The following is a 26,695-nucleotide window of genomic DNA, read 5'->3' as shown; positions in this document are numbered from 1 at the left end:
TGAGGTGAATATCAATATTTGAATAACAATAACAAAAGATTCTGTAATCAAAGTGGAAATAAATGAGTATTTTAGATTATTTTAAATAATTTGGCCTGTAAAAATAAAAAGAAAAACTCTGCCTATAATTTAACCAAGATTTTAAAAAATAGTGACCTAACCCTCTGTCAACTATTAGCTTGATGCTAACTCTAAATCCCAGATAGAAGGTGAGGTGGGGGGAAAGTTCTCCAAATGACAAGTCTATTGCAGGCAGTCTTCTAAAAGAACCCTCAGTGTTAGCAGATAATGAAAGTACATGTTACCTATGACTGAGCAGAAATGATGTCATGACCTGGCAATTTCTTTTCACTGCTGACATATCCCTGCACTGCAGAAAATATCAGTGTTGCCTTCGTGTACATTTAATAGGGTTTCTCTGTCAATGACATAAGCAAATACACCATGAGAAGCAGCAGGGGTTTTCAGGGATGGCTCAGAAACTTAAGCATTTTTCCATTTATTTTTAAAATGCAAATTACACGAGTAAGTCAAAAAAATCACTCTGTTAAAAATACATTCAGAATTAACAAATGCAAAAAAAAGGACACATCAGGATCATAACTCTTGCCTTCTGAATATTAGGTTTATAACAAAAGCTCAGCCTAGAAAAATAGCATTCTTCACCGGATTTTGAGGAGGATACAGCTGTACAACTGTAGATGTTTTCCCAGATATAATCACACTACTGTGCTTACTACTCCCATAAAAGACCTGTCCACCGATTACTTTTTAGTAGTCAACTACTGTTTTTTAAAATTTTGGTGGTGATGATAGTCATGATTTGGTGAAAACTTGGCTGTAACTGAAAGCAGGAATATGAGGGCTTATTTTCTGTAGCCATATACATGTACTGTAAGGTGAGATGTCACCACAGCATGAACGTATAGTGAAACCTCATTTTAATAGTCACATTAAAAGTCACATTAGAATAGTTTGTGGCATGTATAGTATTTATATTTTAGGAATCAAAGGACAATACATTGGTAAATATTTTTCTCATACATTAAACATGCATGTCACTATAAAAGCTCTTTATGAGGTTTCACTGACATGTTCGCAATTGTTTATTTTATACATGTATGTATGGACAAACATACAACCCACTGAGGAAATTCAAGCATGAGTGCTGGAATCTTTTTTTATAGTTTATGTTCCAATGATAACTCTTTGTTCCTCTATCATTTTCAAATGTTTATGTGTGTGTATATTACAGACATCCATGCAAACACAGTAATGGAACTGGTGTATGTAGATCTGGATGGGCTAAGGTCCAAAGTAGTTTAATCCAATAACTGAAACATCATAGAAACCAAAGAAAAAACTTGCTCCATGCCAATTTATAACTTCTGAATTTCACTGCACTAAAGAATGGTGTGTTAGTTTCAAAAAATTGAGTTTAATGTCTCAGGTGTATCCAAGAAAAGATACGACTCATCTGAGTTCCTGATAAGCCTGAGCTAATTATGTTTTCCACTAATGAAAACCAAATAATGCTTTAAAATATAGAACAAAATTTCCTAGGAGTTCAGAATATTCCATAAACACATTGACCTACTATTAAGTTTCCAAAGGCATCTTGTTGCCAACTACGTTAACAGCACAGTTTTTTCTGCCACAATAATACAGGAGGATTGAAATACACTCTAACACACAACAGATCCCCCAAATACCACAAAAAGATCTCAAATATTTCACCAAGGTAACTATTGCTCCCCCCACCCACCCAAAAATAATCTTGTACGCTGAAGTTAGAAAAAAAAGTTCACCTACGTAGAGTCTTCAATTTGAATTAGATATAAAAGAGTAAACATAGCTAATACATATTCAGTTGGCCTCTGTTGATAGAAATCCACAGCTGTTTCTGTGTTAGTAAAAGACAATTGTAGATACTTATAAAAGCACCTAGAGTGCAATAAATAAAATCAGCGAGTTAAGCCATTTCTGCTTTCTGCTTCCAGTAGATTAGTGAGTTTAGTAGATTAACGTTTTACTCTGTCCCATCCCCAACCCCATCAGAAGACCATATTTTAGAATTACAAAGATGACAAATACTGTTATTGTTACTTGTCTCTTTTGGGCCACCATGGAGGCTCTATGGTAAAGCACTTTGCTGACAGCTGGCACTTTTCTTATACAGACACACTGGAGCTGCTGAGCTATTCAGTCTCGTTCCTTGACATGAAACACACAGGCTTGAACTCATTCAGAATTAATAGCAGTGTGTTAGCCTAAAGGAAGTGACTTGGGGTTGTCTGCACTGAGATTCTTGGGCACACAACATAGGTGGGTTAAGGCAAGTATGTACGGTACAGCCTTTAGGGCAAACAATCTGCCATTTTGGACTTCGGGTACAAGGTCATCATGACATGTTTTGTTTGTTTTTGCAATTACATTGCCTAAGTAGCCGTAGTGCTGTCAAGATGTGTGGAGTGCAGAAGACAGAGCTCCCAAACTAACGTGCCTTGGATGACTTCCCAGCTCACAGAGGCCAACCGGCTGGGCTGCAGAGGAGTTAGCAATGGCCAGCAACCGTTGGACATCAACACATCTCCTTTTGAACTTTCCAAAGGCCTGGGAGAAAGGAGCCTGCTTTCAGGAAATCCAAGATGGGCGTGTCCTGCATATTTGTCTGTTTCAGTTAGAAAGAGGAGGTCAAGTGGAATTGGTGTGTGCGTGCTCACGTGTGTGTGTGTGTGTGTGCATGTGTGTCAGTGTTGTATGTAGAGGCTTTGCATTTGTTTTGTTAATACGTATATGTATTTAAACTCGGTTGCTTCTTGCTCTTCATAAAATGCAGGAGGCCACTGCGAAAAAAGTTCTTTGAAAGGTTCGTGGGCTGACATACTGCAGTCATCTGTATTATTTTGACCTAAGAGAGAGAAAAGATGTTTTCAGCCAAAGGGGAAAGCGACGGGTGCCTATTGCTCACCACCTTCTCTCACCTTTCCAAGCACAAGAGCAAACAAACAAACAAACAAAAAAGAAGCCCAAATTGGGTTTTAAATAGATAATTTTCCTCCTTTTTTTTTTATTCATTGCAACTGCATGGATTGAGAGGCAGTTTTGGTCATTTAGAATCTATTTCCAGGGACAACTGAAATGAATATGTACTTCTATACAATCAGGCTGCCAAAAAAATGCAATGTTTTCAAATGTTGTCTGATATATTACAGGATATTCTTGTATTGCTGGAAGCCCAATCAGATCTCTACTTGCTCTGACAGTCACTTAGGTCCCTGGTAGTCAAAGGAGCTATTTTGTTAAAAACTTAAGCTGTAGACATGGGATTTTTTTTTTTTTTGACAGAGTCTAGCTCTGTCGCCCAGGCTGGAGTGCAGACATGGGATTTTTCTGTGCAGCAACTTCGTTGCTATTGGTTTGTTTCAACAACATTTACCAAACTGTAAGAAAAATATAATTAATATAACTAAAATCTTTCATTTTTAGATGAGTTATACATAATCTGAAAAATTACAAACCAAGAACAGTCACCCAACTTAAGAGGACTGTCTATTCGTTGTTTGCAAGAACTAAAACACAGCTGTGACTATAGGTCAGCAGTGTTTTCAAAGCTTTGTCCAGGATCTTGGCCACAGAAGATTTGCTGGGAACAGTGGGAGCCCCACAGCTAAAAGTGCATATTGCTTTTCAACATTTGTTTTCCTTCCAAGGAACAGCTTTTGTTTCCATTTGCTATATAATATTGTTAGGGTGTTTGAACTGGCCCCTGAAGTTAAATTACTCTTACTTTACAAGACATATTTATGGCAGGTTGACAGAAGGTACACGCTAAATGATAAACACATAGGAGATGCTAAGTTCTCTGCCTCTCAGTAGGGGATGAGGTTTATAGGTGTGTCAGTTTTGGTTTTTCACTAGATTTCGAATAAGCAGGGGCTCTCAGATGATTGGTTTTGTGGGCTATGAAGTTGAAAAGGCCCTTCATTTAACAGTGCATAATAAAATAAAAAAGAAATAAACAGAATGCAGAAAAGGGAGAGAGGCACAGCCGTGTATGGAAATGTGGCAGCTAAGTTAGTGTTAAGAATACAAACAAGCCAATTAAAAATCAGAATGTAATACCAGGTCAAACTCACAGTCTATTTAAGAATTTGGAAAGAACACTGACTGAAGGGGTCAGGAAAACCCACAGATAATCATGGCTGCACCACTAACAAGTTGTGTGACTTTTGTTTTCCTTTTTTTGGGTTGAGTTTCCTCATCTGTAAAATAAAACCTTACTGTTCTGGGTCCAAGGTCTCCTATGGGATGTTCTGTGGAAGGGATGATTGGAGTATTTTGACTAGTAATTTTTAAATGTACGTTAAGTATACAAAAATTCCTAAATCTGAATTCCATTAAACATTTCATGACCAGTGAGACTTGAAAGCTCTGATACAATTTTACCACTCTCATGCAGGAAAGAGGAAAACAATATATTTTTTAATAACTTTTAATTGGCATTTGAAGTGCTCTGTGTAACAAAATCATGGGAAGTTTTGTCCTCATGGAATTTAATTCTGGACAAAGATATCTATCTTTGTAGAGTCTCTTCTTTAAAGCTCATTAGAATTATAAATGTTTGATTTGAATTTAATATATTAAATTGCATATAACTAGCATTCTCATGTTTATCTTTAGATAAGAGATTACATCTAATTTATATGTAATTTATATGATAATATTTATTGATCACTCATATTGGCCAATACCATAAAATATTATGTAATATTATTAGTAGCAAGCAATTACAAACCTTCTAGATATTTTATTCTATTTTGTTTTTTTTTTTTTTGAGACAGAACCTCGCTTTATCACCCAGGGTGGAGTGCAGTGACATAATCTTGGCTCACTGCAACCTCTGCCTCCCAGGTTCCACAGATTCTCCTGCCTCAGCCTCCCAAGTAACTCGGATTACAGGTGTGCACCACCACACCTGGCTAATTTTTATATTTTTAGTAGAGATGGGGTTTCACCATGTTGGCCAGGCTGGTCTCAAACTCCTGACCTCAGGTGATCCACCCGCCTCAGCCTCCCAAAGTGCTAGGATTACAGGCGTGAACCAGCGTGCCCAGCCATATTTTACTCTTGAGCACAAATATATTGATACATGTTACCTGAGTTGATATTATACATCAGCAGTCCTCAACCTTTTTGGCACCAGAGACTGGTTTTGTGGAAGACAATTTTCCCATAGCCCAGGGTTGTGGGGAATGGTTTTAGGATGAAACTGTTCCATCTCAGATCATCAGGCATTAGATTCTCAGAAGGATCACAAAACCTAGATCCCTCACACATGCAGTTCACAATAAGGTTCTCACTGCTATGAGAATCTAATGCTGCTCCTAATCAGACAGGAGGCAGAGCTTAGGCAATAATGCTCCCTCACCTGCTGCTCACCTCCTGCTCTGTACTCAGCTCCTAACAGGCCATGGGCCAGGACTATTCACGGCCCAGAAGACCGCTGTTATATATAATATACCATTTACAGAGGAGATCTTTTAGGAGTGACTTATCGTATATGTTACTTCTGACTTGATACAGCCTTTTCATAAGTGATGTTTATTCATAAGCATTATTCTACCACTATGAATTACGTTTGTTAAGCACTTACTATGTGACATGTCCTGTGTTTCATGTGCTTTAAATATATATTCTTTCGTATAATTTCAGAGCAATCCGATAAAGTCTGTATGCCATCTCTATTTTGCAGGTGAGGAAACTTAGGCTTGGTAAAATTAAATAGAGTTATTCAAACAAAGTTACATGCCCATGGTCGCAGGGAATTTAATCTCAGACAATATGTCTTCAGTAGGTCATCTTAACCACTACTCCTGATTGCTCTACATTTTTAAATAGAACACTTTAGAGAATGTTACATAAAATATTGAGAAGAATGGTAAGGGGTGTCAAGGACTGATCATGTTTTATTGTTTTTGTAGCAAGAATCTTTCTGGGGGGATAGGGAAGGTTTGGCATGCATAGCAAACAACTGTAGTACATGGTGAAAGAAATAAAAGAGAAATATTAGAGGAGAAAAGATTAAGAAATGCTTCATAAAGCAATATATCTTAAGAAAATTCAAAGGATAGTGGGGTTTCAAAGAGTGGAATTTGGAAAAAAGATGACGTTTGGTGTCTAGAGAACAGCATGAATAATTGGAAAAATACATATATTTGAATAAGGCAAGAGTTCTACTTTGGCTAGAAAAAAATGGCTAAGGGGAGCTATCAGACTGTTTATGCTCTCAATAGATTATAAACTTCAGGAGGACAGGGCTAGTTCTTATTCATTACTACATTTTCCTAATATATCCAGCATCATCTGCATAGGGTTGGGACTCAAACGTTATTAAGAATTGAAGATAAGAGATACTGTTTCAACAGGAGGTAATAGGGACTCCTTGATAGCTTTGAAGGAGGAAGTGAAAACATCAGCGCAATACTTTAGGATGATTAATTTGGCAGCCATATGGAGGATACATTGGAGGTTCTGAAATAAGGAAGAGACCAAAAACTTAACAGGTCATACATTGCATGAATTAGGGCAGTGGTTGTGGGGATGTAAAAGAGGAAATGTGTAATACACTGTTTATAGACACAGTGCTTTGAATGAAGCAAAATTTTGGTTGACTTCTTAACTGCTGGAGTCTGTTTTGTGGGTGCTATTAGCAAATGATTTCAGAGAACTACAAGTGACACAAAGAAAAAGGCAGGCACAGTGCAAGATTATTCTTTTTTTAAAGGAGAAGCTGAAAAGAGGGATGTTTAAAGATTAATTTCTTTGGAGGAGCAGTACTTACTCCCAAACTCCATTTATTATCCTACACACTAAAGATATTAAAAGGTAAAATGATTCAATGGTGGAGGACAACGACAACAAACACATATCTTCAAAGAGAAGTTCACATTTTAAAATGAATTGGAATCTTACTTTCTATTTTGATCTTCGCTTGCAATTCAGCATATCACTTGATGCTGATATATAGAATTTGTTATCAGTTGTTATCCAAGGGAATTTGCCTAAACACAGATATAAAAATCAGGCTCTGATTGTATGTCTGCTCTCTTGAGTGCTAGAGTTAAGGGTTCGATAAGTTTCAGTGTTAATGTTCCAGTCATTTTCACTTTTACATCAGAAAAATGATAGAGAAAGTGTATTACTCAGTTTTTTATTTTTTTTAACACTACATATAACTTGGGTGAACCTATTATTTATCATCTAAATGAGAACTCTTTTGAGAATAATAATTATGCCAGGACAACCACTGTAAACTGAAACCAGAACATGTGGTTTATACATAATTACATATAACTGCCTACATTGTTATATAATTTTCAAAAAATACAACTTTTAGGCAACTCAAAGAAGTGGTAGATAATTAACACAGGCGTTTGAGCCATGTAGGTGATACTTACGTAAGACTAAAGGTAACTTTAGAAAAGACATTTCTTATAAGCCAAATAAGAAAAATTCATGGAAAAATGTTATTGAAACTATCCCACTCAAAACAATATGAATAGAAAAAATACTGGAAGTATATAACTGAACGAAAGCTGCATGCCATTGATTTTGTATCATGATACAGTTACTTGATTATCTTTAGTACCCCAGAAGAACACCTTCCAAGTAAAATACTTACATGTACATAGGCTGTAGTTGTAAATGAGATGTCTTCTGAGGCCCTTGATAGCCATAAGAGTCAAAGCCACCTATGAAATCAACTGAAAAGGGACAATTGTCTTCATTAGTCAGCTTTTCAGAGAGATAAACATCCTTGATTGATCAAGGCCCCACACAGATTACTAATAAACCTTTTATTAGTAATAATCTATTAAACTTTTAAAAGTAATTGCTAAGAAAAAAGAAATGGAAGAAATGATAGTTCCTTCAAGGTAGTGATTCCGCTGGCTCCCTCCCCCACCACTCATTGTAAGATTCAATTATTGCTTTACAAGAATCTATTGACTTGGTAGAAAAAATGATGTACTATTTTCAAAAAACCAAGACCTAATTGGAGTAATAGAGTTCATTTACACAATGGAGATGCCATATGCCTTTTTGGTTAGTGTAGATTTTCTGTGACATGCTACAAAATGTTATAACATATAAATATAAATAATGACCACTCAAGTGCATGTATCTATCAGCAATTGCAGCGCTAGTAATAATGTTACATGTTGTGGTTATCAAGCACAAGGTACTACGGTGGAGGTCATGTAAATTAACTCAACATTGCTGTCCCTGCCAAATGTGGTTTACAATCTGAAACAATCAGAGGTAAACATGTGGAACAGTTTAACCAAATATTCAGATTCAATACATACTTAGCTCTGTAAGATACAATAAGATATAATAAGAGTTACTGTGGCAGATTATATTTTCCAAAATGGCAGCAAGAGTATCTCGTATTTTACATGTTTTTACAATATGACTTTGACATTCCTCCCATACAGTGGTTTGAGTATGTCTCTTTCTCTTGAACATGGGTAGACCTTTCTGGCAGCTTTGACTATGCTGTAAATGACACTATGGGGATTCTAAGGCTAGATCATAAAAGTATCATGCACTTTTCTCTTGCTCTTTTGGGATGTTCTCTCTTGGAACACAGCCATGATGCCACAAGGAAGCCCAAGCTAGCCCGCATGGAGAGATCAATGAAGGACCAATGGATAAGTGTTTCAGTAACAATACAACTAACGTATCAGCTGATAGCCAGCATCCAAACCCAGGTGTGGGAAATAAAATACCTTTAAATCAGGGGTGTCTTTTGGCTTCCCTGGGCCACACTGGAAGAACTATCTTGGGTCACACATAAAATACACTAATACTAACGATAGCTGGTGAGCTAAAAGAAAATGCCAAAAAATGTCACAATGTTTTAAGAAAGTTTACAGATTTGTTTTAGGATGCATTCAAAGCTGTCCTGGGCTGCATATGATCTGTGGGCTGTGGGTCGGACAAGTTTCCTTCAAATGATTCTAGACCCTCACTGTTGAGTCAGTTCAGTCTTGGTATCTTCCCAGCTCAGGTTTCTGACATCAGACAACAGAGGCAAGCCATCCCCTCTGTACCTGTCTGAGTTATTAACCCACAGAACCTATGAGCATAATAAATGGTTGCTTTATACCACTAAGTTTTGGCAGCAATGGTAACAGGAACAGTCAAGTCTAAAAGTACTGTGAAAAACTTTAGTTTTTGTTTTTTCTTTTTCATTTGTGAATAAAGAGGTTTTAGAGTGGGGATACAAGAAACAAAAGAACACAAGGCCAACAAAATAAGAGAAAGGAGAAAGAAAGTCAAATAGAGATAAGCAGAATGCCCTAGGACACCCATTCCTTTTTTTCCAGCACCTCCTTCTGTTGGCTTACTTTGTCTAGTTATTCTCTTACTAATATTTGGGGTGCTACAGACAGAAACTGAAGCAGGGTGCAAAGTAACATAAAGTCCACGATGTCTGTGTAGTGGGGAAATCCTTTGTTTTCTCTTACAAAAAGACCTTATTTTTTTTAGATGTTTTAGGTTCACAGAAAAATGGAGCAGAAAGTACAGATAATTCCTGTATATTTCCTGCCCCGACACAAACATAACATCTTCCACTATCAATACCCTACACTAGAATGGTACATTTATTACAATCAGTGAACCTACACTGACACATCATCATCATCCAAAGTCCATAGTTTACATTAATGTTTATTCTTGGTGTTGTACATTTTATGGGTTTTGATAAATGCGTGACATGAATCTACCATTAGAGTATCATAATAGTTTCACTGCCCTAAAATTCCCCTGTGCTCCTTCTAATCATCCCTTCCTCCCCTAACCCCTGGCAATCACTGATCTTTTCGCTGTCTTTATAATTTTTCCTTCTACAGAATGTCATGTCATTGGATTCACACAGCATGTAGCCCTTTCTGGCTAGCTTCTTTCACCTAGTAATATGCATTTAAGATTCCACCAGGACTTTTCATGACTTGATAGTGCATTTCTTTTCACATGGGAAACCCTTTTACCAAGGCAGAATGTCTCTTCTCATCCAGAGTGGAATGGTATAATGACAAAAACAGAGACCCTGATGTTAGAAGGACCAGGGTTTAATTCTGCTTTTCCCTTTCCCAGCTATGTGACCTTGGATAAACAACTTAGCATCTCTTAAAATAGGAATTATCGTATTTATCTCATACAATTGGTATGAGGATAAAGTAAGGAGTGTAGAGTCCTGGATGAGACATATGGTGTAAAAGAAGAAAATTAAGAGCCCCTCAAAAAATTCAAGATTTCTTTATAATTCTAAGCCTTTCAGCATAGCAGAAAGAGAAGACAGAAAATTCTTAATCTGGGACAACTATAGAACCATAGCAAGTATTTTACAGGAAATGGATCAAAAGAGTGTGATCCTCTTTTGTCTTCTACATTGTACCTTGGCTAATACAAACAGTACCAGAAGAACTATGTAATAATTACACAGTGACTCTATTTAAAGTTTGCACTTAAAAAAATTATTGACTGGGTGCAGTGGCTCACGCCTGTAAGCCCAGCACTTTGGGAGGCCGAGGCGAATGGGTCACCTAGGGTCAGCAGTTCAAGACCAGCCTGGCCAACATGGTGAAACCCTGTCTCTACTAAAAATACAAAAATTAGCTGGGCATGATGGCTCGCGTCTGTAATCCCATCTGCTCGGGAGGCTCAGGAGAATTGCTTGAACTCCAGAGGCAGAAGTTGCAGTGAGCCGAGATCATGCCATTGCACTCCAGCTAGGTGACAAGAGGGAAACTCTGTCTCAAAAAAAAAAAAAAAAAAAAAAATATATATATATATAGTTTAAGACTGGGGATTTGTTGCAGATAGTGTCTAAATTTTTGTTTATCTGGAAGGGCTGTTGTTGACGATGAGACTAAATTAATGACTAGTTTTCTAAGAGGTATTCACCGAGTTAGAGCTTCACTGCTCTGAGCTTCTCTCTTAGTAAGATGGTCTCTACCATAGTGGTGGAGAGTGGTTACAATAGATCAAGATCATGGCAGACAAGATCATGGCAGACAGAAACAGTAAGGTCTCCACTGAAATTGAGATCCAAGTCAAACTCAGGTTTATTAGTATTTTTATTGCTACTGCTGTTGTTGTTATTATCGTTGTGTTTATTTTGAAATATTTAATTCACTTGTTTACAGGGATTTAGGAGGGATGGCAGAAAAAAAAAAAGAAAAAAAAACAGGTGATAATTATGAACCAAAGATCTTCGGATGAACCAAGGGATAATGTGAAGAAAACAAGATGAATCTTCAAGCCCAATGGATAGAATTAGGACCAAAAATGGAAAGCAAATCTTGAGTCAGAAGCAATGTAGACCTTCCAAAGACATGAGAAAAGGCCAAGAGGGAAATGAGGGTGTCCTGAGTCTGTGGTGCGAACGGAGCTTGAGTGGCCTGAGGCTTGCTCTTATTAACCATGATCTGTATGCTGTACAGGTGGAGAGAGATGGCTTACAACTCCCAGATTAGGGAGGACAGCACTAAAGCTCTGATGGAAGGACTGTGATCATTCTGATTATTCGGACCATGCTGATGGCCTGGGTATGGAAGAAGTTCCAACAGAAAGTGACCCAGAACCAAGATGAGAAGAGAAGCAGCTCTGAATGTAACCAGGCTGGATTTTTACCATTTCACTTGTGAGGAGGCATTCAAATGTAAATCAGGAGCAGAGGGCATATTTTCTATAGTTTATTTTACCTACATGCTCGAGTTCACAGCTAAGGAGACTGTGTACAGCAAATTTTCATGTGCACTTCTTCTCAGAAATTGTTTGGATGTCTTCCTAAAGACCCCAGAGAGAGGAATAGGAATCAACTGGATCCAACCACCCATTATAGTTAACATTGTGGGGGTCAGCACAGGGAGACTTGATTCTTCTCACCTTTTATAGAAGGGTTCTTCAACCACATATGGAACTTTTTGGGGTGCCATGTAGATAGAGAGGTAGAGGTATTTTTTTTCCTCTCAAAAATGGAATTAGTGGGGTTAGCTTACATTTTTAAGATACCCTTAATACCACTTTGTTCTGTTTTCAGTTTCTTTTATATAATGACATTTATTCAGGCTCTAAAGAGACTACTGCATATTCTAAAACTTTTCTGAGCAATAAGGGTCATAAAACATTTGACAGATTTTTGTCCAAGTAATTTGGATGGCAGCTAGATGTTTGGGTCGTAACTTATCTCTGCATTATTTAGAAAAGAGTAACTTCTATCAATCAAGAATCTCCTTACATCCTTAAAAATAAACTAAATTCCCCCAAATTGCAAAATACTTAATAGTTCATGAAGCCCTTTCAAGTGATATCATTTATCTTCACAAAATTACTTTGAGGTTGGTAAGAATAATTATCTTAATTTTACAAATCAATACAGATTTATTGAGTTTTATCCTGAGGCCACACATCTGAGGATGAGAGTAGAAACCAGGTATTCTATTTCCTTTGTACGTATATTGAAAAAGAGATTTCTGCATTTGACTTATGCCATTCTAGTACATTTTTCGAATGTTATCTACAGTGACCAAAAGCATCAAATCACATTTTTATGTTCTTTCTAAGTTATTAATTTAACAAAAGTCTTAAGTTCTTGCTTTGAGTTCCCCTTCTGTTATTTGTTTTCCAGCATCTTTTACTCTGTTCTTTCTAGAATATTTGCTCTTTATCTTCTTCCCATCGAATACTGTAAGAGTCTACAGTATTAGATTATTCTTTGATTTAATATTGTAGAAATATTTGGATGTAAACAATGATTTATCAGAAACTACCTTTGCTGAATTTGCCAGTGATAGTCGCCAGTGTGGTATTTTGGGGTTTTTTTGGTAATGTATCTTTAAGAGGGTAGTATCCTTCAAGGTTTAGTTCACGTGCTCTGTGTCTGATAATTTATACAGGACACCAAATATGCATTTAAGCCATCCTTTCTTCTGAAATTTATATTCTCATCCCCATCTTGTAGGACTGATAACGATGATGATTTTTAAAGTTATGAGAGATGTTTTCTTTCATGCGACTTGGCATATTGTCTGTGTAACTTCAATACTTAACAGAAAATGTGAAAGACGGACAGGAAGTACTAAAAGCCTGAATTAGAATTGGGAGAATGAGAAAGGAAAGATGTCAATGAATTTGAGATGAATGGACAAAGAGGTAGAAAACATAGTTCATGGCAAGTTTTTGAACGTGGGGGAAAGGGAGGAAAAGAAAAGGTTCAAAGTTGAGTCTCAGAAATTTGTTTGCCAGGGGCATATTGCTGCTTTTAAAGAAAAAAAAAGTGTCAAAAGGGTGTTGGTGTTTGGCTTTCTTTTGGAAATGTAGTTTTAAGTTATAAGTGGTACATCTAAGTGAAGAGATGCTTGGGAAAAGGGAAATGTAACTAATTAGTGCAAGGGAAATTGGGGACTTGCTGGGATGTTAGAGATGAATTTCTTTCTCCTCACTCAGCTTTATTTTGCTTCATTACAACCTATTTCTACCTGATGTATAAATCTGCTTGCTTATTTGTTGATTTCCTCCACTACTATAATACAAGCTACAAGAGATTTACTGCTTTCTACTGTTTATCACGCTAGCCTCAGAACCCAGAACAGTGTGTGGCTCATGGAAGACACTCAGTAGGTATTTACCAAATAAACTCTTACACCCTTTAGGCTGTAAAGGAAAATAAGGCAATTGATCAGAGCATGGAAGATGCTAGAAAAACTTCCAAGTGAAATTTGGCTGACTGCCAAGGCCTTGAATGATATAATAAAGACTTTTTATAGACAATCTACAAAGTTGTTGCCTGGTGCTGTGAGATACACAACAGAAACTTTTTGGATACCAGTAGGAAGAAACCACCACTACATCCTCTTTGGCCAAGAGGAGTGGAAGGAAAGAGGTTAGGACATGCATTCGCATCAAAAGGACTCCAGTGAGACGGTCATTCATTGATGAATGCTATTGAGTGTTAACAAATCTTGGTAATTGGTAGGAAGAACATTGTTTTCCTTCTGGCCAGTTTATAGAACCCTAAAGAGAGGCACACGACTGGACTGAAGGTGAAAAAAAAAGGTACTTTCTTAATCTCTGCCTTTTTGGAGGGATTTGCCTTTGGTTCTCTGAAGACAACTCAGGAATTTTTTTTTTTTAAGAGCTATACTGAGGTATAATTGACATGCAAAGCACTGCACATTTTTAATGTGTGCAATTTGATAAGTTTGGACCTGTGCATACCTGTGAAACCTTTACCACAATCAAGGTAATAACATATCCATCACCTCCAAAAGACAACTTAGAATGCTATCATTTTCTTTGCAAGTGTATTTTCTTTTTGCCTTCATTTTCTTATCTACAGTGTGGGTATGTTTACATCTATTGACGTATGGGTGGGGGCAGTAGATGTACTGTAATAATTGCAGGTGTAATTATTTTAAATTTGTTAAGTGCCATATCAATTTAATAACTATAATTTAATAATATTAATGATAGTGGAATTTAGAAATTACCAAGTAAGATAAAAAAGCTTTTTGAATAAATATTCTTTGCGATATATATTTCCTGTTGTGAGCCTCTCTTTTATTTAAACCTTTTAATCCTGAACACTGAGTTCAGCAAACTTAAAACTGTTTTATTAAATACATGTTGGCAATGAGGTATTGTAATATAAAATTATCCCTTGGTTATTAATGACAAAGCCACTATTCAACATACTCCTTTTTGGAGACAGAGCTGTAAAAAACCATGAAGGGAAAATTTAAAAGGCAGTTCATAGGAAGCTAAGCCTAAATATTTAGAATAACTCATTGAAAGACACTAAAATGTTTGATGCCTTTCAGTGAGTTTTTCTAAATATAAATGAAATTAATAGGGCCTGTGAAAATAGAGAGTCTTTCCATTATTTCCATTGGTATAAATTCCAAGGGTACTTAGCTCCAGCAATACAAAAGAAACGTAAAACATATCCAACCTCAAACCAAATTGAAAAGAACCACTTTTTTCCCCACTAAGCTCTAGTTGGTGGCAGGAATTCAAGCTGACCGTGTGAGCTTGAGGTGTTCGGTCTGGGCTAAAATCTCCGGATGGACTCTGAGCTATTTTTTTTTTCCTGATAAGGAAAACACAGTCCTTTATAGGAAGAAGTATTTTAGCCTGTTGTTGCCTGAAAGGTCACTAAAGTGTTACACCACAGAAGGTTTCTAGCAGGTGAAGCACACGTGGAATGAAATTAGAGTTATTAGCTAAATCACTGCAGATGCTTTGCTTCCTAACCTTGTTCATCAAATATGTTTTCTCAGGGTTTTAGTGCCTTATTTTTCAGTTTCCTTCTTACTTGTGTCAGAAACAGATCTTTAATATTTGAAACTTGGTAACACATTCACACATGCTAAACAATGAAAGTGAAAAGCAATAGGTATAATAGTATCATAATAAATAAAGTATATCGTTAGTTGAAAAATCCCTTTAAGCTTTTGGTTCTAAAGGCCTAATAAAAAATGAAATATAAGTTCTACTTGATAAATTATTTGGTGGTGTTTTTCTTGTTCATATCTGCTACTTCTCAGTGAGGGCAGTGCCTTACGTGAGATTTTAAGAAACACATGATGGTTTTCTGCTGAGGCTCGGATCTTTTTATCAGGTAGTCTTTTAATAATATTATGCCAGTACTTGATATATCATAATGCCACTACTTGATACATCATTGTAGAATCTGTTTGGTAGCATCAAGATGAGGGGATCTGGAGTCAGAAGACTTGTGCTCCGGTTGTGCCTTTACTTCTTACCAGCATTGGACCTATAATTAGGTCACAATTGCTCTGAGCCTTAATTTCTTCCTCTGTAAAGTGAGGATAATAAAGCAATTTCAGCTTCGAAGGGTTATTGAGAGAATCAGGTGTCATATGTTTGTAATACGTAGAAGCATGTATATTAAAAATACACTATGAATAGGATTGGGATCTCGTCTCTTTTCAAAAAGGATTTATACAAAAGGAATGATTGGAATTATGCTTTAAAATGCATATTTAGGCTCTTTACTGAGATAATTAGCATTTCCAAGGGTAGGAGAATAGATGGAATAAGGCTCAAATGAGAGAATTTTGTATTAGAATTTACTAAAATTTTGTATAGAGTGACAAAAGTGTAGAAGACATCCACAGAAACCGAGGAGACCAGAGAGGGGTCTATGGAGAGCCTTCAAATGCCCACTTAGTTAGTTAATTGTGATTTGACAAGTAACAGGAATAGCCTGTGTGACATAATGCAGAAGAAAAATAAATTAATTTATATTTAAAAAAAATTACACAGAACTGAATTTCCATGTTTCAAATCCTTTTGGAAATGGCCTTGTATATTATCAGAAAGAACACAAATAATTTGGGGCTGGCCTTGTCTGTGGCCTATGAGGCTTTGCCGCATATGTGGGCAAAAGGAACTGTCCAATGAATGGTCAAGAATGAAGACCCTGAGAGCTCAGTTTCCTGGATCAGGCAAAATGACAGGCCAAAGCTTGGTGGATGAATTACTTTGTAGAGGAGAAGCTTACCTGTTCCTCTCAGGTTTGGGCAGGGTTGCAAGAAGACAAAAGAATAATTGCCAGTAGAGATTTGTTGAGGTTCTTGAGGGAAAATCAAAGAAGTTTCTGTTTGATAGATTTGACTTTTTCAGATTTCAGTACTTGGTTTAAGGATCCTGGAAAGGTGTGGAACAGGTCCCGTGGCCAGAGTGCCGCTTTGTCAAATGCAGATGAATGAAAGCATGGTTGAGCGGGAGACAACACCCAGCTGAGTGTAGCAAGTACACATTTGCTGTTGGGTTTAGTTACTTTCTCCAGCAATGAGCAACCACCCAGGATTAGAAGTGGAGAAATTGAATCTGGGCATTGTCAGGAACAGATGTTGAAAATCCAAGCATAAAGGATGTACAAGCAAGGAAGGAAACCAAGGATGCTGACAAGAACACTGCTGCCTTTGCTAATCCTGGAGATAGATAATGAGTAGGAAGATCCAAAGCATGAGAAAAACATAGGTTCAGGTGGAGGGAAGCTTCCAAATAAGGGTGAAGAAAACTTTTTCCAAGAGGGAGGCAGGAGAACAAGGAAAAAGAATAGATAGGTGTTTACAGTCAGGCAGAAAATTTCAGAACTGGGCATCTTAGAGAAGCCTCTTTCCACCATAATGAAGGTGATCCATGATGAAGGGAATGAAGGTGGCAGATGAAGGGAGTAGTGATGAGATGAGAACTAACAGGGTGGAGAAACTATAAGGCTAGAGTCAGAAAATTATGAATCCGATATCTTTTGAGGCTTTCAGTAAATGTAGAGAAGCATGTAATGAAGATTATGATGAAATAACTAAGGCAGCTTCGCCTTAAATGTGCCTGGGCTCACTTTGTGCCATGCCATTTGGATGGATTAGATTTTCCAGTCTTTATTTTGTTTTCCCCTGTTAGAATTGCTTTCAATTATATACGACATGTCTTTCAGATAAAATTGCAAGGAGCAGTTATTACAAGCTATAGGTGAGCTCTTTAGACATGATTGGGTATGTCTTCTCAGCTGACATCCAGAATATATTTAGAATCCACAGCCCATTTAAATGCAGGAGTTTTCATTAGGTTTGTGGGTACATTAACATATGCATATTTAGGGAAATAAAAAATAAAACATGCGTGCTGTAATTACCTATTAGAGACATATTCTTTACCTTGTAATCTTTGCTAACATGATCTTTGTATCATTTTACAGCCTCCAGAAATGAAAATCACAAAACTCCTGAGCCTAAATTAATCATCTCCTTAGAACAACAGTAGCAATTTCAGGAAAAAGAATGTCCCACAGTTACTCTAACATTTTTATTGGTATTTGGGAAAGCTGAAACTAGATTTCCTGTATCGAGTTCATTAAAAGAACTTAAGATCATTCCTGTGTGACTTATGGTGTACCTTTGGTCAATATCGATCCGAAAAGTAGTGTCTTTTAAAAAAGGCATGCCTGTCTTTGTTAAGTTCTACATGGTCCTCTAATTTATCCCTTAGGTTTCAGCTGAATCGTCATGTCTGCAGTGAAGAATTTCCTTATCTTCTAAACTGCATGAGTTCTTCTTGGGATCATTCCCATGGCACCTCCATCCCCTTTCCTTGTCTGAACTTTCATCACACTTTACTATAATTTCTCTTTCTCTTGTAAGTTGTGTGATGGATTGTAGGCACCATAAAGGCAAACATGGTATCTGTTTGGTTCCCTGCTTTATCCCTAGTGACAACACATAGCCTACCACCCAGTAGTTGCACAATAAATATTTGTTAAAAGAATCTGTCTCAGGTATCTCAGTGAAGTGACATGGAAAGTATTCTTCGAATCTTGACATCGATGTTCTGCCCCCAGTTCTGCCTCTAAATGATTGTTTAACTTTGAGCAAGTCAATTTGACTGTCCCTTTCCTTAACTGTAAAATTAGGGGATTACAGTAGGTGACTACTAATACTGTTCATAACTTTATGATTATACACAATTCCATATTTCTGGTATTAGTTCACACACGAATGTTAGCAATATAATATTTAAAATGAGCAAATCCACAAAGGCAAAATGAATGGAAAAAATTAGTGCAAAGGAGTTATTTCCATCTGCTTGTTATTATGCATTGATTTTACTAAGTGAGTTTCCAGAAAGATTAGTTGCTGAAAATGGAAATTGGAAATTGAGGCATGAATGGGAAAACAGAATGATGAAAAAGTTGGGGACTTGGAGAGGAGAGTCGGGTTGACGGGTTTGGAGCCAACAGAAATACTGTCCCCTGTTCCATTTAATTCAATGGTGTATGGATATGTGACTATGTGCTTCCCTTTGCAGTGCCACATTTGGGAATTCCTTTAACACCAGCTTCATTAGTTACAAAGGCAGCAATCCATATCCAATTTTCATTTTGTAGCAGGATTGTTAATGTATAAACTATACTCTTTGTTGAAAACATTTGCAATTAATCCTATAAACAAACAAACAAGCAAATGCAAATGTTACACTTCCTGCCCCTGCCAACCCCGCTGACTCTGAGGTCTGGTCACCATTTATTATACTCAAAAATGAATTGAAATTCCCACTTTGGCCCTAACCTAATTTTCAAGTGATAATAGGCATGGATTCCCAGAAGCACTCTATGCCTCTTGATAGTAACATCCTAATTTCCTTTCCCGGTAAATGTTTTAAGTAAGATTTTAGCACCAAAGGAAATTAAACTTTAAATTAATCGTAATTATAAAATGCCATCACTGATTTTTGTCTTCAGCCTAATTACTTTCTATTATTTAAACAAACCGCACCTCCTGTGAGTTTTAAGTTTGTTTCTCTTTCATTTCCTGCCACACAACGCCAACCAATCATAGAGGAGGCCTCCCTGAGTATCTTCTGCCAGAGCAGCCTCATTTAAATGTCACAAAGGATTGAGGGTTTGTCTCCAGCTCACTTATTTCCAAGGCGCTCTTTCAGTAGCTAGGTGTAAGCCTGCTTCGCTCAGATGTTTTCGTTCTGCATACCTGGTGGCCATCCTTAGAGATCTAGTGTTTCTTAGTCCTCCTGCTGTTAAGAAGGAGACCTCTGAGCCCAGCCTTCTGGTTCTATGAGATGCCACTTCTAAAACTAAAGCAGAACTGGGCATAAGGAAGTGGGCAACGGCCAACATCATTTATCAAGAGCCTAACTTTGAATGTCATCTTCTCAGCATGTCTCTGATTTGGAGGGCTTTTAAAGAGACTTCGTTTTCCTGTGCCAGCTCTTTGTCTTGCTCTCATTTGTTCTTTGGAGATGGGACTAAAGGATCCCAGCGACTTCATTTTGTGAGCATGTATGTCAACATTCTGCTGCGAAAATCACCTCACTTTTCTGCTACTTGAATGTTTTCTTTCTCATGTCATTATCCATGAGAAATTAGAGATAGATGGTGAGGAAGCTAGTCTAGGACACCCACTGCTGGTAGGCTGTGGGGGTCTGCACCACTGGAAGAAGCAGAGTCAGTAAAATCAAAGGTTTTTGTTCATTCATTTCTGTAAATGTCACTACTTGCTCCTCCTTTAAGTCACATGCTTTCTTTTTTATTAATGCTATTAAAACAACATCAGTATTCTTCATCTGCTGGATAACTCCAATTCACCCTGTCAGAAATATTCTTTGCATAAAAAATACCTCTTTTGTTACACCCCAGTTAAAGGCCCTCCTTTGCTTATGTGAATATTGTTACTTCTATATTGTTTTGTAGAAACAAAGCTCTGATTGTTCTTAATTAACAGAGGAGAGAGAATGAATCAGCTTCTTTCCCCTCATATTCTTGACTTGGAAATATCAGATTTATTTAAAGATGAACATTGTGTGTGTGTTGTGTGTGTGTGTGTGTGTGTGTGTGTATGAGTGAAAAGCAATATAGTATAATGGAGGAGATACGATATTATGAAAAAAGAGAGAAAATAAGAAGTGAATGTTGAAGAATCAGACTCGGTTTTGACCCGAACATATAATTTTTAAAATATAGCTTATGTGTTTTCTGTTAGATGATCACAAGAGGGAGCAATTTAATAGAAGGCTGAAAAACAAACCAGTGTTCACCAATCTATCTGGGGAGACAATGTGAAAATTATTACATGTATCACTGTTGGAGAATGCTGTTGTCACTAATAGGAACTTGAATTTAATTGACAGGAGGAAAATTCGTATGTACCATCTGTCTCAGGTGTTGATCACTTAGTTTTATATATAGCAGCACATCTTTCTTCCTCTTGTTTAGAAAATGATAGGTGCTTTATTCAAATTACTTATTCATTTACTTAGAATACATTGAATTCTAAGGAGATGTCATATTTCCTTGGCAGTTTCTGTATACGTCAAGAAATGTTTGTGGAGATCCAATTGATTCATTCATTTATTTTTCAAATACTTCCTGAGTCCTTTTCTAGGTTGGGGATATGGTAGATGCTAAGGATACAGCAGGGAACAAGACAGGGGTGAATCCTGATGATGTCTCCTATTATTCTTCCATCCTGAGTGAATCAGTGTGTACTGTATTTGAATGTTGGAAAGTCATGAATGAGTTAGTGACTTTGATCGAATCAAGTCATTTGATCTTCCTTGGCTTATAAAATTAAAGTGCTGAAATAGAGCAGTAGGCTGGTTTCCATCATTTTAAACCCTGTACAACTCATAATTCAAAACAAATCATAAACAGAACAAACAGATATAAAATTAAATAAATGCAGAACGTCTGTGCTTTGGTTTGGGGGGAATGGGAAGAAAAGGTGAAAGATGACACCTTTTTCACCTTGGCCCCACTAGGATTCTGTAGGCATAGTGAGAGATTAGTGGAGTGCAAAGCCTGGGTCTTCAGGCTTTGTGATCCTGTTCAGAGATGAGAAAATAAATACCAAGTTTTGGTTTAGTGAGAAACTGGCAGATGTGGAGAAAATGTTTTCACTCAGTCACCATCAAATTCATAAGACAAATGTTATAAAGAGAAGATAAATTAGTAAGATACTAAGATCATGTTACATTTTATTTGATTGCTTCAGTATGATGCCAGATAAGTAAAATAAACATATTCTCACAACTTTGCCTGTCAACCTGGCAGCCAGGAACTTGGCAACTTTTCTGAACTTCTAATCATCCCCTCTTAGGTTATGTTTGAAGAGTGATTTATAAACGTGAAAGAAAGCTCAGACTACTAAACAGAATGTATGAAATAGCCCTAACAATCAGATGGGAGGAATGCAGTTAGATCATAGATAGATAGATAGATAGATAGATAGATAGATAGACAGATAGATAAGAAGAAAGGAAGAAAAGAAGAGAGAATGAAAGGAAGGAAAAAGAGAAAGAAGGAAGGAAGGAAGGAAGGAAGGAAAGAAGGAAGGAAGGAAGGAAGGAAGGAAGGAAGGAAGGAAGGAAAGAAGGCAGGCACACAGGCACATAATACACCAAAATTTGAACTGAATATCAGAAATCAGAATTATGGGGTTATTTTAATTTTCCTTTTCCCTGCTCCCATGTTTACCCACCCCCATGATTGAGAGCGTGAGATTGTGCTCAGAGAACTGCATTCAAATCCAATGATCCTGACAAACTGGAGAAATGATAAAAACATACAGAATGGAATTCAATACACAGAAGTGTAGGCCAGCAGGTTTTAGAAGAAAAATCAAACAAAAATAACAGAAAATTATTAGCCCCAGAGAAGTGAATAATTTCCTGTGGTTTTCTTTTCAAATGAAAGATTCAATACATTGATTGTGACTTTCATCCCAAGGCCAGTTGATTTTGAGGAATTCAGGACAGGTTTTGACACATTTGTGCTTGGCTGGTGTAAATGTGCATGTGTCTAACTCCAAGTTTAAGCATCTTGAATTCATTTATCAGCATTGCTTTCAAAATAAGTCCCTTAGGATATTATTTTTTAAATGATATTCCATGTTTCTCTCCAGATGATTTCAACATTTAACAACATTTGCAAATACATTGAATCGCTTTCAGCAAAGAGAATGACTGCTTAGTAAAATGAACCCATTTGCTAGAAGACCAACATTTAGTTTTAGTTTAACTATTAAGCCAATGATTTACAAGAACACATAATAAAAATTGAGAAGTCATATGATCTTTTTTTTTTTTTTTCCTATCATGGATTAGCAATATTTGCCATGGCTGCATGGCTTCCTTTTAATTGTCACATCTAACAATGCTAATAAAGCACCGAGGACAATTTCTGGTTCTATCACTGTGAGTGGGGATCTGACTGCAGTGGGGAAAACCCAAGGATGAAGTGAGACAGAAGAGCTACATTTAAAATAAAAGGCACACCCGACTAGGAATCTCCAAACATTTTCTTTCTGTCACAGAATAGTGTAAAAGAGAACAAGCAGAGGGAAATAGAAGACGGGAGGCCATAAGGAAAACTCTGCATGGCTGGTGACAGATGAGACAGCAGAGAGCCCTGCCACAAAGACAGCACAGCGAGATGCCTGCTTTCCTGGAGAAAGCCTTTTCTCCCAAGATGTATCACTGCCTTTTCATGAACAAATATATAAAAGTATGTTGTGAAGGTAGCCCACTCAAATAGGGTTCTAAGGTCAAGCCACATCCTCTAGAGCAGGGGCCTCAGCTTTTATCCTGGTGAGAAGCTACTCATCTAGAGGCGGATCACCCCACAGCAGGAGATGCTGAGCGGGAATTCCTGCCTGGTGGCAGTGAGTATAGAGCTGATCTGGCAGCAATACAGCCCTGAAGCCTCTTACCCACAGGCATCTGATGGGCCAGTGAGCTGCATCTATCCTCAATCTGTGCCCCACATATATTTTCAAATGTCCAGGACACACGTGGAGTGTGTGTGCATGTGTGTGTATTTGGATGTGGACTGAATTGTGATCCTCCTCAAATTCATATGTTGAAGGTCTAACTCCTAATATACCTGACTGTACTTTGAAATTGGCCCTTTGAAGAGGTAATGAAGGTTAAATAGGGTCATAAGGATAGGCCCCAATCCAACACAAAGTGCTGTCTACAAGACAAAGACAGAGGACTCAGGATAAACCAAACCTGAGTTTTCTAACACCTAGACTTTGGAAAGCAAATTTCTGTTGTTTAAGCCACTATGTCTGTTGTATGTTTTTATGGCATCTGTAGCTAACTAACTCATGGCGGAAGGAGTGTCACATCTAATTTGGGATCTCTGCTCTGAGGGTTGCTGTCATCTCCTGGTAGGCACAGCAGATGGCAGTGGTGCCCTGTGAGTCTGCACAACCAGCTGGCCTGCCAAGCTGTGGCTCCGGCTTAGATAACTAAAGAGTTAGAGATGTAAACTTCAAGGTCCAGATTTTTTTTCAATGGAAAAAAACAAAAACCCTTGCAATATAGTGTCTGCTATGAGCTAAATGTTAGTGTCCCTCCCCAATTCATATTTTGAAACATAATCACCAACGTAATGGTGTTAGGAGGTAGGGCCTGTAGGAGGTGGTTATGTCATGATGGTGGAGACCTCAGAAATGGGATTAGTAACCTTCTAAAAGAGGCCCCGGAGGGCTGCCTTGCCCCTTTTCACATGTGAGGTTACAGCAAGAAGGTATCACCTATAAGCAAGGAAACCAGCCCTCACTAGAAGCCATATCTGCTGGTGCCCTGATGGACTTTCCAGCCCATAAAACTGTGAGAAATAAATTTCTGTCATTTATAAGACACCCTACTTATAGTATTTTGCTATAGCACCCCAAGGGAACTAAAACAATATCTCTACAAATATTAATCAAACTGGATTCTAGAAGAGTAATGAGATACTGCTTAAAAGAATACATAAGGGAAAAAATTCTCAGGTGTTTGATGTTCATGAGCCTCTCTGTTTCAATGATGATTTATTGCTATTTCATTGAGTCTAGACTCAAGTCTTTGTTCATTGAGCTCAAACACTCTCCATTGCTTCCTGGAGGTTTCTGCCTCTTTCCTCTGAAGTTTCCTGGATACACCTGTTGCTGTGAGGCTGAGGTATCAGAACTGAGCACATAACTGATTAGCTTTATGTTGACTTCAAGAATCTCTTATCGCCGGGCGTGGTGGCTCAAGCCTGTAATCCCAGCACTTTGGGAGGCCGAGACGGGTGGATCACGAGGTCAGGAGATCGAGACCATCCTGGCTAACACGGTGAAACCCCGTCTCTACTAAAAATACAAAAAAAAAAAAAAAGAATCTTTTATCCAGTTGCCATCATTGGGCCCTTATCTCCACAGTCATTCTAAGCACTAGCTACAGAACCAAAGCTGTCCTCTGTTCCTTATAAGGCTCTTAATAATGGAAACTTAACCAATTTGGCAAGCAGGTAGCTAGCACCTACTCCTGACACTATGCTTCATTGCAAATAATGATGCGTTATTGCAAATCCACAGTAGGTAAAAATAGGCACATAGAGACCCTCTCAGTGTTTACATGTACATTAAACCCCTTCCAAGTCTCAGGGTTTGCTTGAGAGTGGTTTTATTTTAATCTTTCACCAAACTTTTTAAGGATCAGGATAATTTTTATAATATAATTACCAAAATTATACAGAAAAGTCAAACCTAGTTTACTCGATGGATTGAAAGTCGTATGTCCAGGCAGTGTCTGAGGATGAACATCAGGCAAGTGATCATATATGGAGAATATCAACCCCAAGCATTGTAACCAAAAGATACTCATAACTGTCTAGGTGTGAATGACTACAAGTAAATGAACGTAACCGAAAGTCACCGAAGACCACTGGACAGAAAGCCAGTCCAAATGAGCATCTCCTCCTACCTGTTTACTAGTCCCATGAACATCTGAGACAAGCGTCAGTATACTTGTATATAAAAATTTAAAAAAGAGTTCATATTTTGCCCACTGAGTAATAAGACTAACATGATAAAACTTGTCTTTAAGAAATCTACTTGTGTTTTGGATTAATAAAGGCAGATGTGGTATTGTGGTCAAGATACACATAAAGACATATATGTTATTTTTTGGAGTCTTTTGGAGGAAAAAGCTTATTAGATGCTTGAGAGATAACTTGATCTTCCAGCAGATATTGGTGACTTTGAATCTCCTTGAATTTACATCGCTTTGGCCAAAACTTGGTTTAGCGTAGAATTCCCTTAGAAGAATTCTCCGGAACATTAAGTGCTTTTTTATGGAGGCGGCCGGCGGCGGGGAGTGGGGTTGGTGAAAAACAGGAGACCTGTGTTCAAATATTTTGGGAGACTTGCATTAATCATACTTTTAATTTCTATAAATTGATGCTTTAACATCTACAAAATGACCACTAGCTGTTTCCAAGTAAGCCCTGACTCACCCCCAAAAAACATGTGGAGACTTTAGATAACCCTAAAGCTATGCGTTAATAGTCACAGTGAACATGAATTTCATGGGGCACCACTTTGTAACACAGTTAACCTGTCCTAATTAACCTTCCTACCCTGCCTCATCCATTTCTTCTTGTAGGACTCGAACTAAAGGTTCCGCTCTCTCTATGCCTCATGACTGACCTCACTCCCATGAGGTATTCTCCCGGGGGAACTGTGGGTATAATTAAGCCATAGAACTCTTTCTGGTTTTTCTCTTTGATCTGTGTCTGGCCTCAAGGTAATATGGTTAAAACAAAACTGTGGGTTAGAAAAAAAAATAAAATGGACATACTTCTTTCTGGCAGTACTCTTAGAAATGTTAATATATAAACATGCATCCTAAATTTTCAGCGTCAACCTTACTTGGCTTTGGATTTTTTTTTTTTTTTTTGAGCAGTATGTCTTGTGGAACTAGCATTTGTGAGATCTCCTTTGAGCGGTGCTATTCTGCCGAATGGCTGATTATGCATGTAGGAGACATGGTATGTCAGTAAGTATTGTATGAAGATAAAAATGCACTGGTATCGTTGTGAAATGAAATCAAACAACATAGCCCAGAGAAAGCCCAGCTTCCATATGAAAATTAACTGGGGATTTCCCCTTCATCAGGGATTTGGCACACAGACACTGAATGGTAATATCTCAATGAACTTACATAGTTTGTGTGGTCCATGCATTTTATATATATTTTGCCCTTTCTAATCTTTGAATAAATCTTTTCTGTATAAGACAAGTGCTTACTGGATGTCTTCTCTTGTATAGGCACT

At 37.5% G+C, this 26,695-nt stretch overlaps 1 protein-coding gene across 2 annotated transcripts in view; it reads right to left on the bottom strand.

Annotated features, from left to right (window-relative positions):
• Positions 1 to 483: 483 nt before the first annotated feature.
• Positions 484 to 26,695, bottom strand: part of NKAIN2 (sodium/potassium transporting ATPase interacting 2) — a 1,059,207-nt gene continuing 1,032,995 nt past the window's right edge. Inside the window, exons 6-7 of one of the 2 annotated variants that reach the window (XM_033234450.1) lie at positions 7,685 to 7,766; positions 484 to 2,911 (exon numbers count right to left, since the gene is read on the bottom strand). In XM_033234450.1, coding sequence (XP_033090341.1) covers positions 2,902 to 2,911; positions 7,685 to 7,766 — 92 coding nt within the window. In that variant the 3' untranslated portion in view covers positions 484 to 2,901. Of the gene's footprint in view, positions 2,912 to 6,973; positions 7,065 to 7,684; positions 7,767 to 26,695 lie in introns of those variants that run through there. The other variant, XM_033234449.1, reaches the window with a different exon arrangement.

Source organism: Trachypithecus francoisi, unplaced genomic scaffold (assembly GCF_009764315.1).
Source record: "Trachypithecus francoisi isolate TF-2019V2 unplaced genomic scaffold, Tfra_2.0 Lachesis_group15, whole genome shotgun sequence".
NCBI lineage: Eukaryota > Metazoa > Chordata > Mammalia > Primates > Cercopithecidae > Trachypithecus > Trachypithecus francoisi.
The sequence above is the reverse complement of the archived record's forward strand: the minus strand, read 5'-3'. Positions and strand labels throughout refer to the sequence as shown.